Here is an 18335-nt window from a genome sequence, read left to right on the forward strand (position 1 = left end):
CAAATCAAGGTTTTAATTAAGGTACATCCCTATCAATTTTAGAAATGTACATTCTATGTATATAAGGAGCAGAGCTTTTAACCTTCTTCAAAAGGCAAGAGTGTAATTTATGGCTGCAAAAGTGAAATTTCTGTACTATCATGTTTGTAGGAAATAATGTTAATTGTATTTTACAATAAACATTTCTTAAACACCAGTTATGAAAGTTTATCATCATACATTGAAACCAACTTTTTTCCCATTTTGAGAAACTGTAAATCCTCCATTGGGTTGTGAAGCCAGTTACGTTGGGTCAACATGTATGTATGTGTCAGTTTCCATTATCAGGCAAAATGTTATACAGTTGTCAACAGGTTTAAAAATTAGAAGTTATGAGAAAGCATCTAGCATTCCAAATAGGTGTTTGTATTACTCACTATCGACAAAGAGCAAAACCTTATGTTCTATGTGCCTAAATCAGAAATTTAAAGTGAACTGAAAACACTCTGTTACTGGTGAAATCACAATATTTCTCTTTACTTTGTGTCTTTTATTATTCCACTATACTATAACAACTTTTCAATGTTTCCTTCTCCCCCCTCACTTCTTTTGTGCATATTATATGTGAATAACCACTCTGTGGGTGAATCCTTAAACTTGTATATGCAAAAGAGCTACCAAATGTGGGGATCTGTATAACACAATAGTAGGCCTAAGATCAATTCAAATCAGTAGGTTTATTTGTCTTCAGATGTATAAATGCATTTTCTTCCATTAGTACTTGCTATCCAGCACTGATTTCCTCTAATAAATAACTCTTGGATTAAATAGAAAGGATCATATATGATGGTCAGATTTTGCCTGGCACTCTAAATAAGTTCCTTATATTGGCATGGGTGGAGATTGAATGATGACACTATTTTGACACTGGTAGGTAAATTTGTATGCCACATTAGGACCCAGCTACTCTGTAATCCACGACACCATAACATACTTATTAACTGATGTCTTCTTGATGGTAAGTCAAGATACACCTTGAAGCAGACAGGACACTGTTCGCCATTGGTTTAGGTTCTTCATCATGTGAGTTATTTTATCATACAATGTGACTATTGCCAGAAATAATAAAATGATAAGCAACATTATATGTTGTATGTAATATTTTATGGAATGTAAATCTGCCTGTTCATTTGGAAGCATTGTTGCAAGATTCCCCTATTGATATTATTTTCTGAGGATAGGTGAATGTGTGAACTTCATTTGACTGTTGTCCTGCTTGTGCCTGACTTTACCTTATTGCAGTATTTTGTGCCTTAAATATCATACCGTAGCAGGAAACATTCCAGTATTAATAATAATATATTTCCCTTTTTTTTTTTAAACTTCTTTGTCTGTGTAAATTGTAATAATAAAATGTGATAAAATCAGTGGGGCTGGAAAATTATAACAAAAGGACCTATAATGACATTGGTACATGTAAGCTTATTTTAGACATATGTTAACTTATCACAAGAGGAGTTCATCATCATCAGTTGTTTAAGCTGGTCACTCATATTAAGACTCAATACTTATAAACAAGGTCTGTGTCTAACTCAGCAATTCATGTAGGTTGCCTAATTAAAAATATCTGTATTAGCTAAATATCCAAATCCTATGGTGTCCCCATTATTTTATTTTTCCAATGACAAAACAGCCACGGTCACAAAACTACTGCATTTTCATCCAACAACTTTCAAAATCTGTTCAGACTTGATCTGTGGATGTCCACGTGCAATTTTGGTCTAATTTGTTCTAACTTTTTGAAAATTGACAAACTGAATCACTGCCGGTGTGTCCGAGTTTTACACCAGCTGAATAAGCTTCCTATGTTTATAATAGAATTCCAGGTGTTGCTCCACTTTAGCTGAAGTGAGTACTACATTATTAGTAAGTTTTGTTGTTACGGTTACACCTTTACTATGAATAGCAGAGTGGTAAAAAGAGGGTCACCTCGTGTTAGATAAAATAAATGACTCCATACCAATATCGCTGCATACTGGACAGCATTCACCGTCTTGGGTCACCGTTGTGGAACATGATAGAAAAGGGCAGATTGTCTCATCACAAATCTCTTTCCCATTAGTACACATGCATGTAATACATGGCTTAGGAGACCACACTGCCTTGTCATACATTACCATGCCATTTACCATGCAGTGACCTTTCTTTACTAAAAGACAAAGAGAACAAGAAAATGTAATTTCCAATTACAAATACATTCAGATATTCTTTCAAAAATATGTTCTTCATAGCATACAAGTATCATAAAAAGTGACATTTGAATACTATTATCAAGCTTGCACAATCAAAAATTTATTTTATCGAATAATTTTTTCATGTAATAGTTTGGCATTTGCAGAGTGACTGAATTTCAATTTTGTTGAAAGCCAGACTAAATATCTGTCAATGTGGCACACGCAAATAGAAATGCTATAGATATACTTCTAGCTGATTTAACTTACAAAGATATGCCAACTATGTAAGTGGGTTTAATTAATTATAAAATACAGATTTGTCTAAGTCATGGTGATAACAATTATTTGTTACTATAAGCAATTCAAAATTGATAATCTAGCACAATGCTTGTTGAATCAGTCCCCTACCTCTCATTAGCATTCTCATACCACTCATTAGGGTGGGTATATGCATCCCATCTACTAGCGCCACCTATTTTTACGCAGAACATTTCATAGATTTGCCAGTCCAATCAGACAGCAGAATATAGCAGCAACACCCTACTCCAATCCAGTTAATTAACATCAGATTATTAAGATGCGCTTGACTAGAGTCTGAGCGCTATATTGTTATCAATCTTCATCTCCTACTCTTGCAAATTTCCTCAGTTTTACATTGGGTTGGGACAGAACTTGTAGCCAACCAGAGGACCAGAATGTTCACAGCAGTACATTCTGTTTCAGGGAATGAATGTTCTGATTTTGTGGGAGCCAGCGACTTGTTGACTCATATAATTACATTACTGAGGACAGGGCAACATGTGACAGTGACATGAATTAAAAAGGAGCACATCTGCAAGGTGGAAGCCATGCATTAAGAGTTGGATAGAGGAAGGAACAGGGTCTCCAAACAGCACAGGCTAGTGATGTGAGGTGCCTGTCAAAATGATGCAAGATGTGCGTGTCAAACCACTTCTATGCAAAACAAAGTTCATAAAGCCAACTTCTTTTTTTTTTGTTAATACTTTAGCCATAGCTTCACTTTTCTGCAAGTGAAATAATCTGAAAACAGGTAGCTCTCCTGCAATTGTTTAACAAGTTCCATCATATGCTTTGGCTGTCAGGGTATGCTGGGACTTATAGTTGCTGGATAGCCACATTTTGACTAACACATTTTTATTTACGGCTTCATTATAATTGTGGAAAGTTAGAGAGAGTTCTATGTAGAGATTGCAGATTCAATTCAAGTCATAATTGTTATCTACATTAATAGTCAAGACTGTAGTATGTTGCTCATTCTTGTCTTGTTTATAAATGTTATTGTAATACAATATTATATAAGAAATCTCACTCAAGAATAATTCCACCATAACCTAAATACTTATTTTTTATTTGGAATTAGTTGAGATATGTAAAATAATAAAATATAATGTATCTGGGTTATCCCAATCCTCTGATTTGACGGGACCCACAATGTCTCTGCACTTTTTTTTGTTAAATGACCGGCTGCTTTTGCCAATTCCATCCATATTCCCTGCGGACCCACAATAATGGAGTATCGGTAGAGTACAGGCAAGTAATATTGTTACTTTACATACTATACAGTATAACCTCATCCCACACAAAACTAGTTTTTTTCATTTTGGGAGGAATTCACCTTTAAAAGAAACTACAATAGTCTCATTATTGTCTGCACAAAATACCGCAGGCTGGTGAAGTGGAATAAAAAATGTTTTCAGTCTTCAGATTGAAGAGTTAATTAAATTTGCAGCTATGCCTTTAGTCCAATATATTTAAATGTTTGGCAGTACTATGAAAACAAGAGGTAGTATCCAATATGAACACGGTAACCTTATCCACTGTATATATAATTCATGTGACATAACTGCTTTAGCTATCATGTGGACTGTCTCAAGTGTGGAATATTTTCTGGAATTGGAAAAAGAAAAAGGAAAATACTTTAGTAAATCTGTGCTTGTATTACAAAATATGCGAACGTGTATTAAACTTTGTGCTAAACAAGGACTCCGTCAGGGGAGGGCTGGCAGACTTTAGCCCTGGGGGCAAGCACACAGCACTGGCCCATAAGTAGCGGCCCATCCTTAAAGGGTGGTTTTTGGTACAATATATATTTATCTATATAAAAAGAGACTATTTTAGTGTTGCTTAATCCATATATATATTTTTATGCCCAGAGCTAGATTAAGGCTCTGGGGGGCCTGGGCACTTTAGACCGGATAACCTCCCATGATGTAGCATGGTTATCATTTTAGACAAATACACAGGCAATACAGTGTGCACTACTGTTTGGTGCACACAGTTCTGCCTTCACAAGCAGTACTGTCCTAAACGAAACAGTCACCCAAATTCGGGACTGTCCCACCAGATTCAGGACATTTGGCAGACTGTCCTGTTCTCTCCTACCTGTTCTTGTCACTTTCACCACTTGTGGCTGCTGGTTACTTTTGCTTATTTGCTGGTTGTCTGGATCCTGGAATATTGGAGGTCCTATTTGGAAAAAAAAATGGGTACATAAAATTTAGAAAACTCCAACCAGTCCCAGTGTTAAATCAATAGCACCCACGTTTTATAATAAGGCCTCCCTCCAGCCACAACATTAAAATAACATTGAAATAATAAAATAACATTGAAATAATAATATTCACATTTGCTAAATAGATCTCTTTCCCTCAAACCAACCCTGACATTAGATAGCAAACACATGAGATGAGACGCTTGAGATGCCATTGTACTTTTTTGTTTTTTTATTTATGTCTTTTTGAGGTTGCAGACCTCGTACATTGGCATCTCTGGTTCACTACCATATTTTAGCGCCAAGGTATTTTGTGTTTTTTTCCAGCAATAATTTAAATAGCATTTACATTTAGCAAATATTACAGTTTCCCACAACAATCAAAGGCATTAAATAACACATAATCACATTTAATAAATAGACCTCATTTTCCACAAACAGCCCACAATCTAATGGCTCCCAAACCACCCCAGCATTAAATTAAAGGTCAAATTGCCCCATTATAAATTCATAGGCCCCACCATTAAATTAAATTGCCCCACCATCACCCCACAAATAAAATAGCACCCAATAATTAGCCCCCACCTGCACTCCACAATTAAATTAATAGCCTACCTCCCACATTATATTAAGACCCTCCCCTCCCTTCCACACTACATTCATTTACTGGCCCCCTCACACACACTACATTCATTTACTGGCCCCCACACACACACTGCATTCATTTACTGCATTCATATGCCCCCCGGCCCAGCCCAGCCCGCCCCTGGTCACTCAGTAATGTCTGCATGTTGGACTAAAATGTTGTGATGCATTTTTGAATTAAAAGAAATTGGTGAGTTGTCAAGAGAGAAGCGCTATTAGAAATAGCCTCAATCCATCTGCACCTGTTCTCTAGAATGCTCTTTCTCATGCCACCAAGATGATTAATAAAATTGGCATTTTAAAAAAACATTGTCATCAAAGACAAAGCCTGGTGAGTTTTTTTTCTTTAATAAAATTGCAGTTTTTAAAAAAGTACAGAGAATCGCATCTTAGTAAATATACCCCTAAGAGTCTCCAAGCGATTCAATGTTTTCTCAAAATTTATTTCTTCAGACAAGCATAAAACATGACCCATATTAACTGTACTCACCTGATGTATCTGAAGTTGGCATGCTACAGTCTGATTTACAATACACACTCAGTTAATTGCATGTTTCCTCATCTTGTATCCCCAATTTAATTTAGATTGTAAGTCCTTTGAATTGGGGACCTTATTACTATTGTCTCACAACTGTATAAATGTTAAAACTATGTAATCGCTACAAAATCCTATATTATTTACCCTGTAGAGCGCTGTAAAGAAGTTGTTCGCATTTCTAAACTAAATAATCGTAATAATAGCTCTCTGCTGAACCCAGCTGCAGTATTCTGTTTGGGCATTTGTCACTACATCCATTAGGTAATGGATCAGTTGGATTGCATAAGGCAATTGTGTGGTCACTGAGCCTCGTTTATAACAGCATAACTATCTAATTTATAAATTAGTGGAATGGAAGCAAGTGAAACCTACCAATTTCCCCTGGTCCACCTTTGCCATCCGACCTCTCAGCCGCAAGTCACATATAATCAGTATAATATTGAATGTTCATGCTTTTCACCCATTCATCTAAAATACCATGCTATAATTTACTAGACACTATTCTTCTAGTTTTTGCCTGAGTCATCATTCTACAATGAAATATACACTTTATTGGAGTCTTTGAACCATTATGTGGGTTTGTTAATTCGAGTTCAGTTAGTTTTAGGGAAAGACATGAAAAGCTTGGAACCTTTTTTAAATGGTCATGCAGTATATAATTGAAAACCACTGTTTAGATTTAAGGAAATCTTAAACTGACCAGAATAGGAAAATATGATTTATATTAATGCATTATTATTCTTTTTTTTAATTTACTAATTGTCTACACTGATTTGTGTTTTTTCTTTCTCTCACAGTTCTTTCACAATTATGTACACTGTCAGCAAGTGTCACTTATAGACATCAAAAATCATTTACAAAAGAACAGTGCAAATGCTGTATTTTGACTATAAATTTTTGTGCAAATATGTGTCTATGGGGGGGTGCAACATTTTGCATATCTTTTAATGGGAGAAGCAGCTGATGATTGGGACATTACTAGCTGTGTATAGGCTAGGCACATTAATGTGTCTGCTTTTGAAACCACATGCAAAAATTTGATTCTGTTTTGCCATTAGATATTTAAATGAGATTAAAGTCGATGAGAATGTGCATTAGGGTGTGAGGAGGCGTTTTTGTGGTGGAGCCACGCAGTATTTTGCTCCACGCAAAAAAAAAACACTTGTATTTTACAGGTATAAGGGAGATAATACTTTCCTATGGGACACTCCAGAATTTCGGTGTATCCTCAGGGATTCCCAGTAGAGTAGTCAAGTCTCCAGGATTCTCATGATCAGTTTAAGATTAATTAATGCTGAAACTGAGCTATTTTGGAGAAAAATGTTACATTTAAAATGAATGAAGGGAGTGGTCATAAAGCTGTTATACGAAATACTTTGAAGTGACTTATTCACTCTCTCCACCATGTGAAATTCTAGTTGAACCCGGAATCCTGCAAGAGAAGGTGTGACTTGACTTTTCAGGGCAATTTCAAATTAGGGGATGTGGGCATGCGTTTATGCTTCTCCCACTTATGCTACATCTCTTGTTTCTCGAACTTGACCCTCCTGCCTCCCATCCACAACCCCTTTCCTTCAGCCTTAGCTTACCACAAGCAACCCTCTTTCATCGTAATCCACACACAGTAACACTGATCTTGACCTGACCTGCTACCCATCTTCAATCAAACGACTCCTCTCTTATAACAACCCTGCCCTACCCTGATATGCCCCGGTATAACAGTGCACCCACTTCAGCACAACACAACGCTTCTCCAGTCACCACATTACAGTCTCTGCAAAATTCAAAACTGAACCATGGCACACCAAACAGACCCGCCAACTGCAAAAGTGCTCCAGCACTACTGAGCACCACTGGAGGAAATTATTGCTCCAACGTCTACTTCCTGCACTACAAAATTCATCCTATCATCTTACAACACTGTCCTTTCACTAGCTAAGCAACATCCACCTAATCTTGTAACCTGCAATGTCTTTTTGCCATCTTCAAGTCACTTCTCTACCCACCTACACCACCTCCATTTTTCTCCCTTGTAGCTTATTACTATACAACCTACTTCAAAGACAGAATTTACATGACATTTGACAGAATATCTCCTTATGCCAGACCCTGCATCTTCCACCTACCCATGCACCTTATCCTGCATTTTCCATCCATCCATCCATCCATAATCCACTCTTCTCTGTAACCGTGAACAAAGTTTCTGCACTAATCTCATTGTCTCACCCACATCTTGCCCCATCAACCCTTTTCCTTCTCAAGTTCTTGGATCCCCCTCTCCCGCTGCATGCCTGCTTCTGAAACACTTCTTCAATTTTCCTCTCTCCACTGGCAAACTCCCATCCACGTTTAAACAGCTGCTCATATCATCAATCTTAAAGAATCCAGGTGACCCTCCAATTTCATTGAATCCATCTTAGCTACAATGATGGTTTGAGAAGAGACTGCCCCGCACCCTTGCCTCGTCTTATGTTTTATTTGGTCCAGTTTTCCTATGTCTTTCCTGACCATAGGGTCTTTAATCTGCTATTGAAAGACTGCATACAAATTTATGGTAAGTTCCTTTCAACAAGCATCTTTGTATGTATTCATATTCTTTTATTGTACTTCTTACCTCAAAATAAAAATAAATTAAAAAAAAAAGAATCATCTCTTAACCCAACATCTCTATTTACCAATCTGTTTCTCACCTATCCTTTGCCTCCAAACTAATTGAGCTACGTGTGTACAACCACCTGTCTAACTTTCTCTACTCTGACTCACTTCTTAATACTCTGCAATTGGGCTTCTATCCTCAATATTCCACTAAGACTGTGTCAGGATCTGAGGATTGGATGGGGCCACTTGCTGGTATTATCGCAACGGAATGAGAAGGCACGGAGTCTACCGCACCCCTGGTATTCACTGGGACCCCCGCAAAGGAGTATGGACCAGTCCGCAAGGAAAGCACAGACCGCGGTTCTCTGACACAGTCACCAGCAAAGTGGTAGGTGAAGTTAGAGGAGTCAAACAATCTGGGTCAGAACCATCCGGGCAACCAAGTACAGGGGAGTCAAAACCGGACAGATCTGAATAAACCCAAATCACAATTCTAAGGGAAGGTTAGGAACAAGCAAGGTCTGGAGCCAAAGATTCACAGGAACAGGGAAGCAGGATACAGATAAGTGGAACAGGCAGAGAGAACGTTGGAGCTAGGTTTGACCTAATGTTTAGCCTCTTATTTATAGATTGGAGTCCTGATTGGCCAGGAGTGAATTCGGGTGACCGGTACGTCGCAGAGTGCTGACAAGTAAAGCAAGAAGTGTCCTGTTGCCAAGTGAACGAGACGCAGCGCCTGCTAAGCAAGCGCCTACCATGGACCGTACCGAAAAGAGGAGAAGCATTCTATTGCCTAGTGAACGGGACGCGCACGGCAGCAAGAGGCAGGCGGCATCCCTGGCATGCGAGGAAAGTGCGGGGACAGCCCCTGATGGACTGCCCACACAAAACTGATCAATGAGCTGCTTACATCAAAGTATGAGGGGAATTTTTCCATAAGCACCTGACGTCTGTAGCACTTCCCTCTGTTTACCTTTGTGATATAATTCCTTCTTGTTTCATTTCCTAGCTATCCAACTGCTCAGTCCTCTCTCCGCCCTCCATTCTCCACTCCAACTACCTGTTGGGGTTCCACAAGGGTCTACCTCTATTCTTGGTAAATACATTTGCTAACTTGGCTTTTAGTACCTCCATTACACTGATAACACCAAAATCTACTTCTCCTCTCCCTTTCTCTACTATCTCATGTGACCAAAGCTACCTGAACCTTAACATGTCCAGAAAGTTGCTTATAATTTTCTCTCCTCCAAGCTTCATCACCTCCAATGTCAACAAAACAGCAATTTTCTCAGGCTCCGAAGTCCATTGCCTTGGTCTCAGCCTCCACTCTGCCCACACTTTAATCCATCTTAAAAGCCATATCAAGACAGACTCTAAATTCTTAACTCTCCCTTCCTACTATGGCCTCTCCCAATGGACAGCTTACGCCACCCACCATCATGGTCACTCCCTAGACCTAGTGTTCTCCCATCTCTGTGACATCTACAATTTCTCCAATTCTCTATTCCCCCTCTGTGACCACAATCTACTTTCCTTTACCCTCTCTTTACCCCTTGCCCCATCTCCTACCCAAAGTCGCATCCCATCAACCGCATTAACCCTATTAACTTTGCTTCCTCCCACAAACCCTTACTTGCTCCCACTTCTTTCCTATTGTGCCCCAACACTGCTGTCTCTTTACAACTCTACACTCTTTGTTGCCCTTGATAGCATCCCCAGAAACTCCCCTTCATCTCCACCAATCTAATCCATAACCCCGGTACTCTCCTTTTACTCATCTCCTCCAAAAGTGCTCCCGCTCCTCTGACGCCAACGGAGGAAATCCCACTAAGTTGCTGACTTCATCCACTTTAAATTCATTGTTTCAACCTACTATTCCACCCTCTCTCTTGCCAGACAAACCTATTTCTTATCACTCATCTCCTCCCTGTCCAATAAACCCCAACCCATCTTTGCTACTATTCTGTACTGTGTCCTCCCTCACCTCCTCCCCTCCTCCATCACCTCTCTTGACTTTGCCACCTACTTCAAAGACAAAATTGACTCTATCCACAATGATATCTGTTCTCGTCAGACTTGCCTCCCCCCACCCTGTCCTCTCTATCACTCACTCTGCCATGCTTAGCTCCTACCCTCCTGTAACTGCCTGATATCCACTCTTTTCTCTCCTTCTCTTCTTCAACAACATGTCCTGTTAATCCTGTGCCTTCCAAGTTTCTCCTTTCCTTATCTACCAATGCCTGTTTTCTCCTTGCTCACCTCTTTAACCTCTCTCTCCCCACTGGTAACTTTCCCTTGGCCTTCAAGCATGTTCTCATCTCCCCTATTATCATCAAACCCTGCTTTGACCTATCCTCTGTCTCCAACTATCGCCCCATATCCCTTTGATTTTAAAATTCTTGCATGACTTGTCTTCAAATATCTGACCCACTTTCTCTATTTCTACTCTCTTCCTGACCCTCTCCAGTCTAACTTCCGTCCCCTTCACTCAACTGAAACTGGGCTCACTAAAGTAACAAATGACTTACTCGCAGCTAAATACACAAAATAACACTTCCTAAAGGCGCTTATGCATACTTTCAAGAATAATCAACGTGACTATGTATAAAAGTAATTCATATAAATATATGGAATCGACACAGAAAAATAAATTTGCATATCCAAGGATAAGAAAGAAGAGAAAATGGGAAGATAATTATCAACCATTTAGTCCATATGTCCACATATCTTATCCCGCATATAATTGTCTAAGAATCATCTGTGTTTTTTTCTATACTGTTTACTCGCAGCTAAGTTTAAAGGTCACTTCTTCCTTCTCATACTCCTCGACTTCTCTGCTACTTTTGACATCGTTTATCATTTTCTTCTCCTCACTCCCTAGGTCTTCGCAAAACAGCTCTCTCCTGGTTTGCCTCCTACCGCTCTGGCCATTCTATATTAGCATGTCTGCTTCTGACTCTTCCTCACCACTCTTCCTCTTTCTATTGGAAGCCCCCCAAGGCTCTGTCCTTGGCCCTCTGCTCTTCTCTCTCTATACCACCCCTCTCTGTGAACTTATTCAATCACTTGCCCTCCAATACCACTTCTATACTGATGACATGCAAATCTATCTTTCCTCCGATGACCTCTCTCCCGCCTTCCTAACCCAGGAATCTAGCTATCTCTCTGCTGTAACTGCCTGAATGTCACAGCTCTTCCTGAGATTCAACATCTCCAAATCCGGGCTCATCATCTTTCCTACTGCCAATGATGCTATCTCTCCCAATATCGCTCTCTTGGTTGACAGCATCACTATTTCTACTGTCACCCAAGCTCAGTGCCTTGTAGTTATCCTTGACTCAGCCCTCAACTTTTCCTCTTATATTCAGTCCCTCAACAAATCCTGCAACTTCCTCCTCTGTAACATCACAAAACTCTGCCCTTTCCTCTCTCTGAAATCAACCAAAATCCTGGTCCATTCACTCATCATTTCTTGTCTCGACTATTGCAACCTCCTTCTCACTGGTAGTCCTGACACTCACTTTTCTGACTTTCAATCCATACAGAATGCTATAGCTATGCTCATCTTCCACTCATGCCACACCTCTTCCACTACTCCTCTACCTAAAACCCTTTATTGGCTCACTATCAATTTCTGAATTCAGTTCAAGCACCTTACCCTCATTTTCAAAGTCCTTACCAACACTTCTTCCCCTCACATCAAGGTTTATACCTACCCGGCCATTCCGCTCACATCTTCCAATTCTTGTTACCAATACTTCTGCCATGCTGTCCCTATTCTTTGGAACTCCCTACCCTGTCTCACTCGACTCTCCCCCAACCTTCAGTCCTTCAAACGCTCACTCAAAACTCACCTTTTCAAGCTCACCTATCCTACCGCCTTCTAACCATTCTATCCATCACCTCCTCTTCCTCACGGGTCATCTCCATTTTCTCCCAGTTGATCCTACTGTCTCTCACCATCCCTCCCTCTAGAATGTAAGATCTCGCAGGCAGAGTCCTCTCTACCCATTGTCCCATGTCTATCTACTGTCTCTCTCTCATGCGTCCTGTCATGTTTTTTGCTGCACTCTTTGTGAGTCCCCATAGCATTACTCACACTCATCTGTGCTACTTATGTGTATTACCTCATCTATTTATTACTTGATTCTGTATCCGGCCTTACGGAATCTGAGGCGCCTTATAAATAAATAGATAACTAAATAAATAATAATCTATCTCACCACTCCACAGCTGCTGCATCGCTCTGAAAGTCTCTATACTGACTTCCCATATCATCCAGAATCCATTTGAAATTACGTACCCTCCCCTACAATGCCTTTAACAACATCACATCCCTGTTTAATGTATGCTGTCTTTCACCAGATGTTTGTGGTGTAGAGCAAATTAATGAAAATAATAATAAGAAGAACATGAATACACTAGGCAGACAATTAGCCACATTTGTGCAAATAGGAAGACTCTGTAGTTTTGCACTTCTGTAGATGACCTTTGATGGTAGGCCACGGACAAGGATCAGAGTTTGCCCTTCTATTAAAGAATGTACATTGCCTATTTGTAGTGGAGGCAGCCATTTTGCGCACAAAATATTCTTGAGAATGCAAGTAGTCAATTCATTAGGAACTAGTAACATCATGGAGGCAAGAGGCACCACTATCCATGGGAATGCATCACTTATGCATGAGAGCTATGAATGAGACACAAAAACATGTCTGCCTCCACCATGTGCAGACAACAGGGCAACCTTAAAAAGTTCTGTTATAAGCTAATAAACAATAACACATTTTTATTTTCATACCAGGTATTGTGTATGGGATTATCTTGGATTTATCTTCCAATGTTAGTTACTTAGAAATGGACATGATATGCAGATCTTTATATTTGGGAATAATCTGAGACATAGAAATATAAATTGACACAAAAGGTGGAGGTGTCCTCATCTGTGAGAGCCTACACTGAGTGAGCACTAAACACAGAACATCTTGGACATCGCATACCTGGCAAAATATTGTAGCTTGGTGCTTGTTCGCTGACCCCTAGTACTGCTTGTAATATATGCACTATAGTATCATCCCCGTTGTAGAAAGGCACATTAGCTGCAGGAACTGGGATGGGCGAAGGCTGGGTCAGTTGTTGCCTTCCAGCTGAACTCCTTGAAGACACTCTTCTGCGTCTGTTCTGATTTCTCTTTCTTTGTGATTTTGGAGGGGAGGAATTCTCATCTTGAGCCCAGCCAGTGTACAAGAAAATCAGCAGAAATAGGCATATTAGAGAACAAGTCCTCATCTTCTCTTGTCACAACTCAAAGCCAAGTTGGCTACGCTAATTACGTCTTCCTAAGAATAAAGGTGCACAGGGTTAGTACACGCTCAAGGTTGTTTATAGCAAATTTCAGCACACATATTGTGGCCATAATGAAAGCAATTTCAATTCAATAAGGGGCATATATGACATGTTGGCAGCTCAAATTATTCCATACCAATGTGTTTTAAAATAGATGAACTAGATATGTTTTCTCTCACTGGTTCGTGATCAGGAGTACAATCTGAATGTTAGATGTTCTTGAGAAAATGCATATGCACTTTCTGAACAGACATACTAAAATAGGCCATGGTTTACTATCCATTAAACCCCCAAATTTAAATTTTCAGATATAAACCATGGTGGTAAAATACATTATGCAGTGTTAACATGACATTACACTGTAGCTCTGTTAAAAAGTAAATTATAACCACCTCATTCCATTACAGACATCTTAAGCTCCTCCCACATCTGTAAAACTGTGTCCTAGTGGGATCTAGTACAGGTCAAAAAGTTGAGACTGCGTTGCTGAAGTAGTACTGGCCCTGTCCCAAATTTTATTAAATTGTTCAGCGAAATACTGTATTTGGCTGCAGAATTTGTATCCTGTCCAGCCCCAGTCACATAGCAGAATGAATTCACTGTGACTGTCCTAGTTCTATTCATACACTTTAAATTACAAAAAATGCAAATTTACAAATACAGTGTGAAATGGCAGTGCAAATCTGGAACTCTAAAGCTGGGTACACACTACACTGTTTTCGTCCAATAATCGGCTCAAACAGCCGACATACGACCGCTCGTTCAAAAGTCGGGTCAGTGTGTGCAGTGACACGATGGTCGAAAGTCTTCCCAAATGGACGATTATCGCCTCATTTGGTTGGTCGTACCGTTTAATATTTTCGGTCCAATCTCGTTTCCGCTGTGCAGTGTGTATAAACTTCTGAGCGATCCACAACAGTGAGTACGAAATTACAGTCATTGCTCACGACAACATGGCTGTAAAAAGTCGCTAAATGGACGTCCGCTCTTCCCTTTATCGTCCTAAACAAGGCTAGTGTGTATGCAGTCCATGGACCGAGCGATCGGACCATCGGTCGCATGTAAAATCGCTTGGCATAAAAAGTTGGTCGAAATTTCTGTAGTGTGTACCCAGCTTAAGACTGACTCTGGAACTTCACACCTCTGTGAAATCCAATTTGCATACAAGTATAAACATTCCAGGATATTGTGTGTGTGTGTATATATATATATATATATATATATATATATATATATATAGAGAGAGAGAGAGAGAGAGAGAGAGAGAGAGAGAGAGAGAGAGAGAGAGAGAGAGAGAAAGAGAGCTGTCTGGCATTTCAAAATATAAGAGGGGGCACACAATCAATTATTATTTAATAGGGCAATCATTGTTTATTAAGGGGACAAAAGTAATTAGTAATTATCTTATGGGGACAGAATTGCTGTATGAATATAATAAGGATGCAAAATTAATGTATGATTATATTAAGAGGGAAATATTATTTGAACATTATATTAGGGGAAATGTTATTTTGGACAATACTATTTGTAAGCAGGTGCAATAATAATCTATTTATAGCGGGGAACATATAGTATTTCATGATATGGGCATCAGTTAATTCGAGTTGTTAATTTCTTTTCCAATTTCTATTTTTTTTGCATGCGTTCTGATGAGACTTTATATTGCACAACTGCATGTGCATATCCTGCACTGTGTACTGTCTGTTAACATACTGCACATAGCGTTTAGGCAGAGCATACTTACGCCCAGCATCAAGTGGAAACGCATCCTGAGATCTGCTTGGATTTGAATATAGGCTCACATACGCTCAAGTTCCGTGATCATTTTAAAAACACAGCTTGCATGCAGGTTGCATTTGAAGATGAATCTGGCTCATAATGTTTACAAGGGTTTTGCACTGCAGCCCTACATTTTTGCATAGCCCATTCCGCTTAAAGTCTTATTAGGTATGGATGCAAGTTGGCACTTGTAGTACTACAAGTATGTACTATACTATAATCATTAATAAAAATGTGTATTGAATACATTTTTTATTTTTTTTACATTAAATACATAAATCAGGATGTTCTTAATGTGTACTGTACAAACAATCCGCTTTTATAGTTTCTCTTACTTGCAAACACGTGTACTGTACTATCTAGTGGCGCGCATACGTGTAGTATGTAATCCAAAGACGATGCCATGTCAGTCATCACTATAAGTCGGCACTTAAACCTGGCCTGTAGTTGGTGCAAATGATGCAGCTACAAAACAAAACTTAAGAGAAACCCAGAACTTGACTTGTCCACATCTGCGTTGGCACGCACTCGCCACTCCCTTACTGTACAATGCCTACGTTCATCTGCCCCTTCCCTCCTGCGTTCCACCCTTCAAATTGTAGGCAGTCGTAAGTGTCATTTGCATTTGGACATGAATTGCAAACATTGGCATAATTCCTGTTCTGATGCATTTGTAGACAAAATCACATCCGTTTTTGTAAACAAAGCATGTGATAGCTACATTGGGTGTGCCTGAATATGTATGTAAATATCAGGATGAACTTAAATTTGATTAAATCAATTTCTCTTATGTGTTGGCAGAAGGGAAGGATTTTATGGTAGTGTAAAATAATCTGTAAATTTATAATGAGGTAGCCAAAGATGCCGCCTTAGATTTTTTTCAAAGACCTGATTGATGCAGTTTGAACTTCTGATGCACCAACTCTTTTATGTTGAAGTTCACCTCTTGCCATGTTGGCATCCATAACTATTAGGATGATGCTGACATCAAAGGCACCTATTGGTGGTGTACAGGTATAGGGTCCAGCCATTTGAACTATTATGAGAGTCCCTGTACTAGAAAAACTAGTTCCTACTCCAAGGGCCTGATTAATGTGCAGAGGTGCGTCCATTTGTGTAGTGTATCTTGCGTGAAATAGCTCCGCTCATGTCCAGAAATGGACAAATCGGAGCAATTACATGCAATTCATGTCTGAGCACAAATGACAATTACGACTGCCTATGACTTGAGAGGCGGAACGGGGGAGGGATGTGGTAGACCTTTGTGAGCCACGTAGAGTAAGAGCGTTCCGATGCGGCCGATTCAGGTCCTGTGTTTCTCGTAAGTACGCTTGATTTCACCTGTATCATTTGCACCCACTACAGGGCTGGTGTAAATGCCGACTGATAGTGATGACTAGCCCAGCCTGCCCCTGGCCAGTAGCTATCACAGAACAACTGTATGCAACTAAGATAGACTATAACATGTACTGTATGGACAGAAGGCATTTTTATTTAAATAAGATAATAGCATATTTTGAAAACATATCTTTCTATAAATGTTATACTTTTCTGGTTAAAAAAAAAAGTATGCGTTCACAATTAATCCTTTTTTGTACTTACGCATGTGTGTATACTGTGCATATACTGCAGTCTGTTCTGTGTGTCTGCATACAGCAAATCCTGTTTAGGCAGAGCATACTTACACAGACGTAGTGCACTAAGGGTGCATTTACGTAATTGTGACTGAGGGAGACCTCCTTAGAGACACCTCCACACCATACCTATCAGTAACCGCATCACTTGCGGGTGCCTGAGGAGTGGTCATGATGACTGCTGCCTGCACTAGCTAACAACTTCTGCTGTGTTGATTGTGGATTGAAACTGATTGTGCTTTCTTCATTGATCGTACCTATATTATTTGATTTAATGAATGTATTTTAGAATTAATTTTTCTTACTTTTTTGTTACTAGAAAGTAGACTTTACCTGCTATGTTAAAGAAGATTTGAATTTGAATCAAACCTAATAATTGATGCGTTTTCCACTAATTCATTCAAAACCAATGTTAAAAACATTTCTTTTAAAGCTGATGTATACGCTACTAGTGCAGAGCTGGATGCTTCTTGAGATGCCTCCGACTCAGCCTTTGGGAGGAAATATGCTGTTTTTACATGCTGTTGATTTGAGCGGGTTTTTAATGCATATGCACCCAACTCACCAACAGGTCCTGAGAGTCTACTGATCGTGATTATACTGTAATTTTAATGGGTTATAAATACCCAATTTACATAACAAGGATATAGAGATAAGCCACAGCATTGGTATCTGAAATGCAGGGCAAATCTTTATTGATCCAGTTTTCCTCAACTACAACATTACTCGCCAATATGTAATTCACAGATCCACCTTCTGATGCTCAATGTACAATATGCAGTTCTGCTTCCTAATGACCAGTATACAATACATTGCACTCTATTCTGTTAAATATACAATGACAGAGCCCAATTCTCATGACTTGCATATAATCCACATTTCCTATTTCTGATGACTAAAATGAAATATTCAAAGCCCCATTCTGGTTAAAAACATACAATGCACAGATCTCCATTCTGCGTGCAATTCCCAGAGAAACATGCTGATGACCAACGTTAGATGCACAAAGCTTTTTTCCGGTGACCAGTTTACAGATTGTAGTGCCCCATTATGGTGACCAATATACAATGAAC

General features: G+C 39.3%; 2 protein-coding genes across 7 annotated transcripts in view; one reads left to right on the plus strand and one right to left on the minus strand.

Moving 5' to 3' along the window:
* The window catches only part of CENPP (centromere protein P), a 249054-nt gene that overhangs the window by 180559 nt on the left and 50160 nt on the right, over window positions 1-18335 (plus strand). The gene's annotated exons all lie outside the window — the stretch shown is intronic.
* ECM2 (extracellular matrix protein 2) overlaps window positions 1-18335 on the minus strand; it is a 41873-nt gene that overhangs the window by 21469 nt on the left and 2069 nt on the right. For all 4 annotated transcript variants that reach the window (XM_075183016.1, XM_075183014.1, XM_075183017.1 and 1 more), the window contains exons 3-4: window positions 13504-13842; window positions 2000-2188 (exon numbers count right to left, since the gene is read on the minus strand). In XM_075183016.1, coding sequence (XP_075039117.1) covers window positions 2000-2188; window positions 13504-13792 — 478 coding nt within the window. In that variant the 5' untranslated portion in view covers window positions 13793-13842. The remainder of the gene's footprint in view (window positions 1-1999; window positions 2189-13503; window positions 13843-18335) is intronic.

The sequence above is a fragment of the Mixophyes fleayi genome, chromosome 8, assembly GCF_038048845.1.
Source record: "Mixophyes fleayi isolate aMixFle1 chromosome 8, aMixFle1.hap1, whole genome shotgun sequence".
Lineage (NCBI taxonomy): Eukaryota > Metazoa > Chordata > Amphibia > Anura > Limnodynastidae > Mixophyes > Mixophyes fleayi.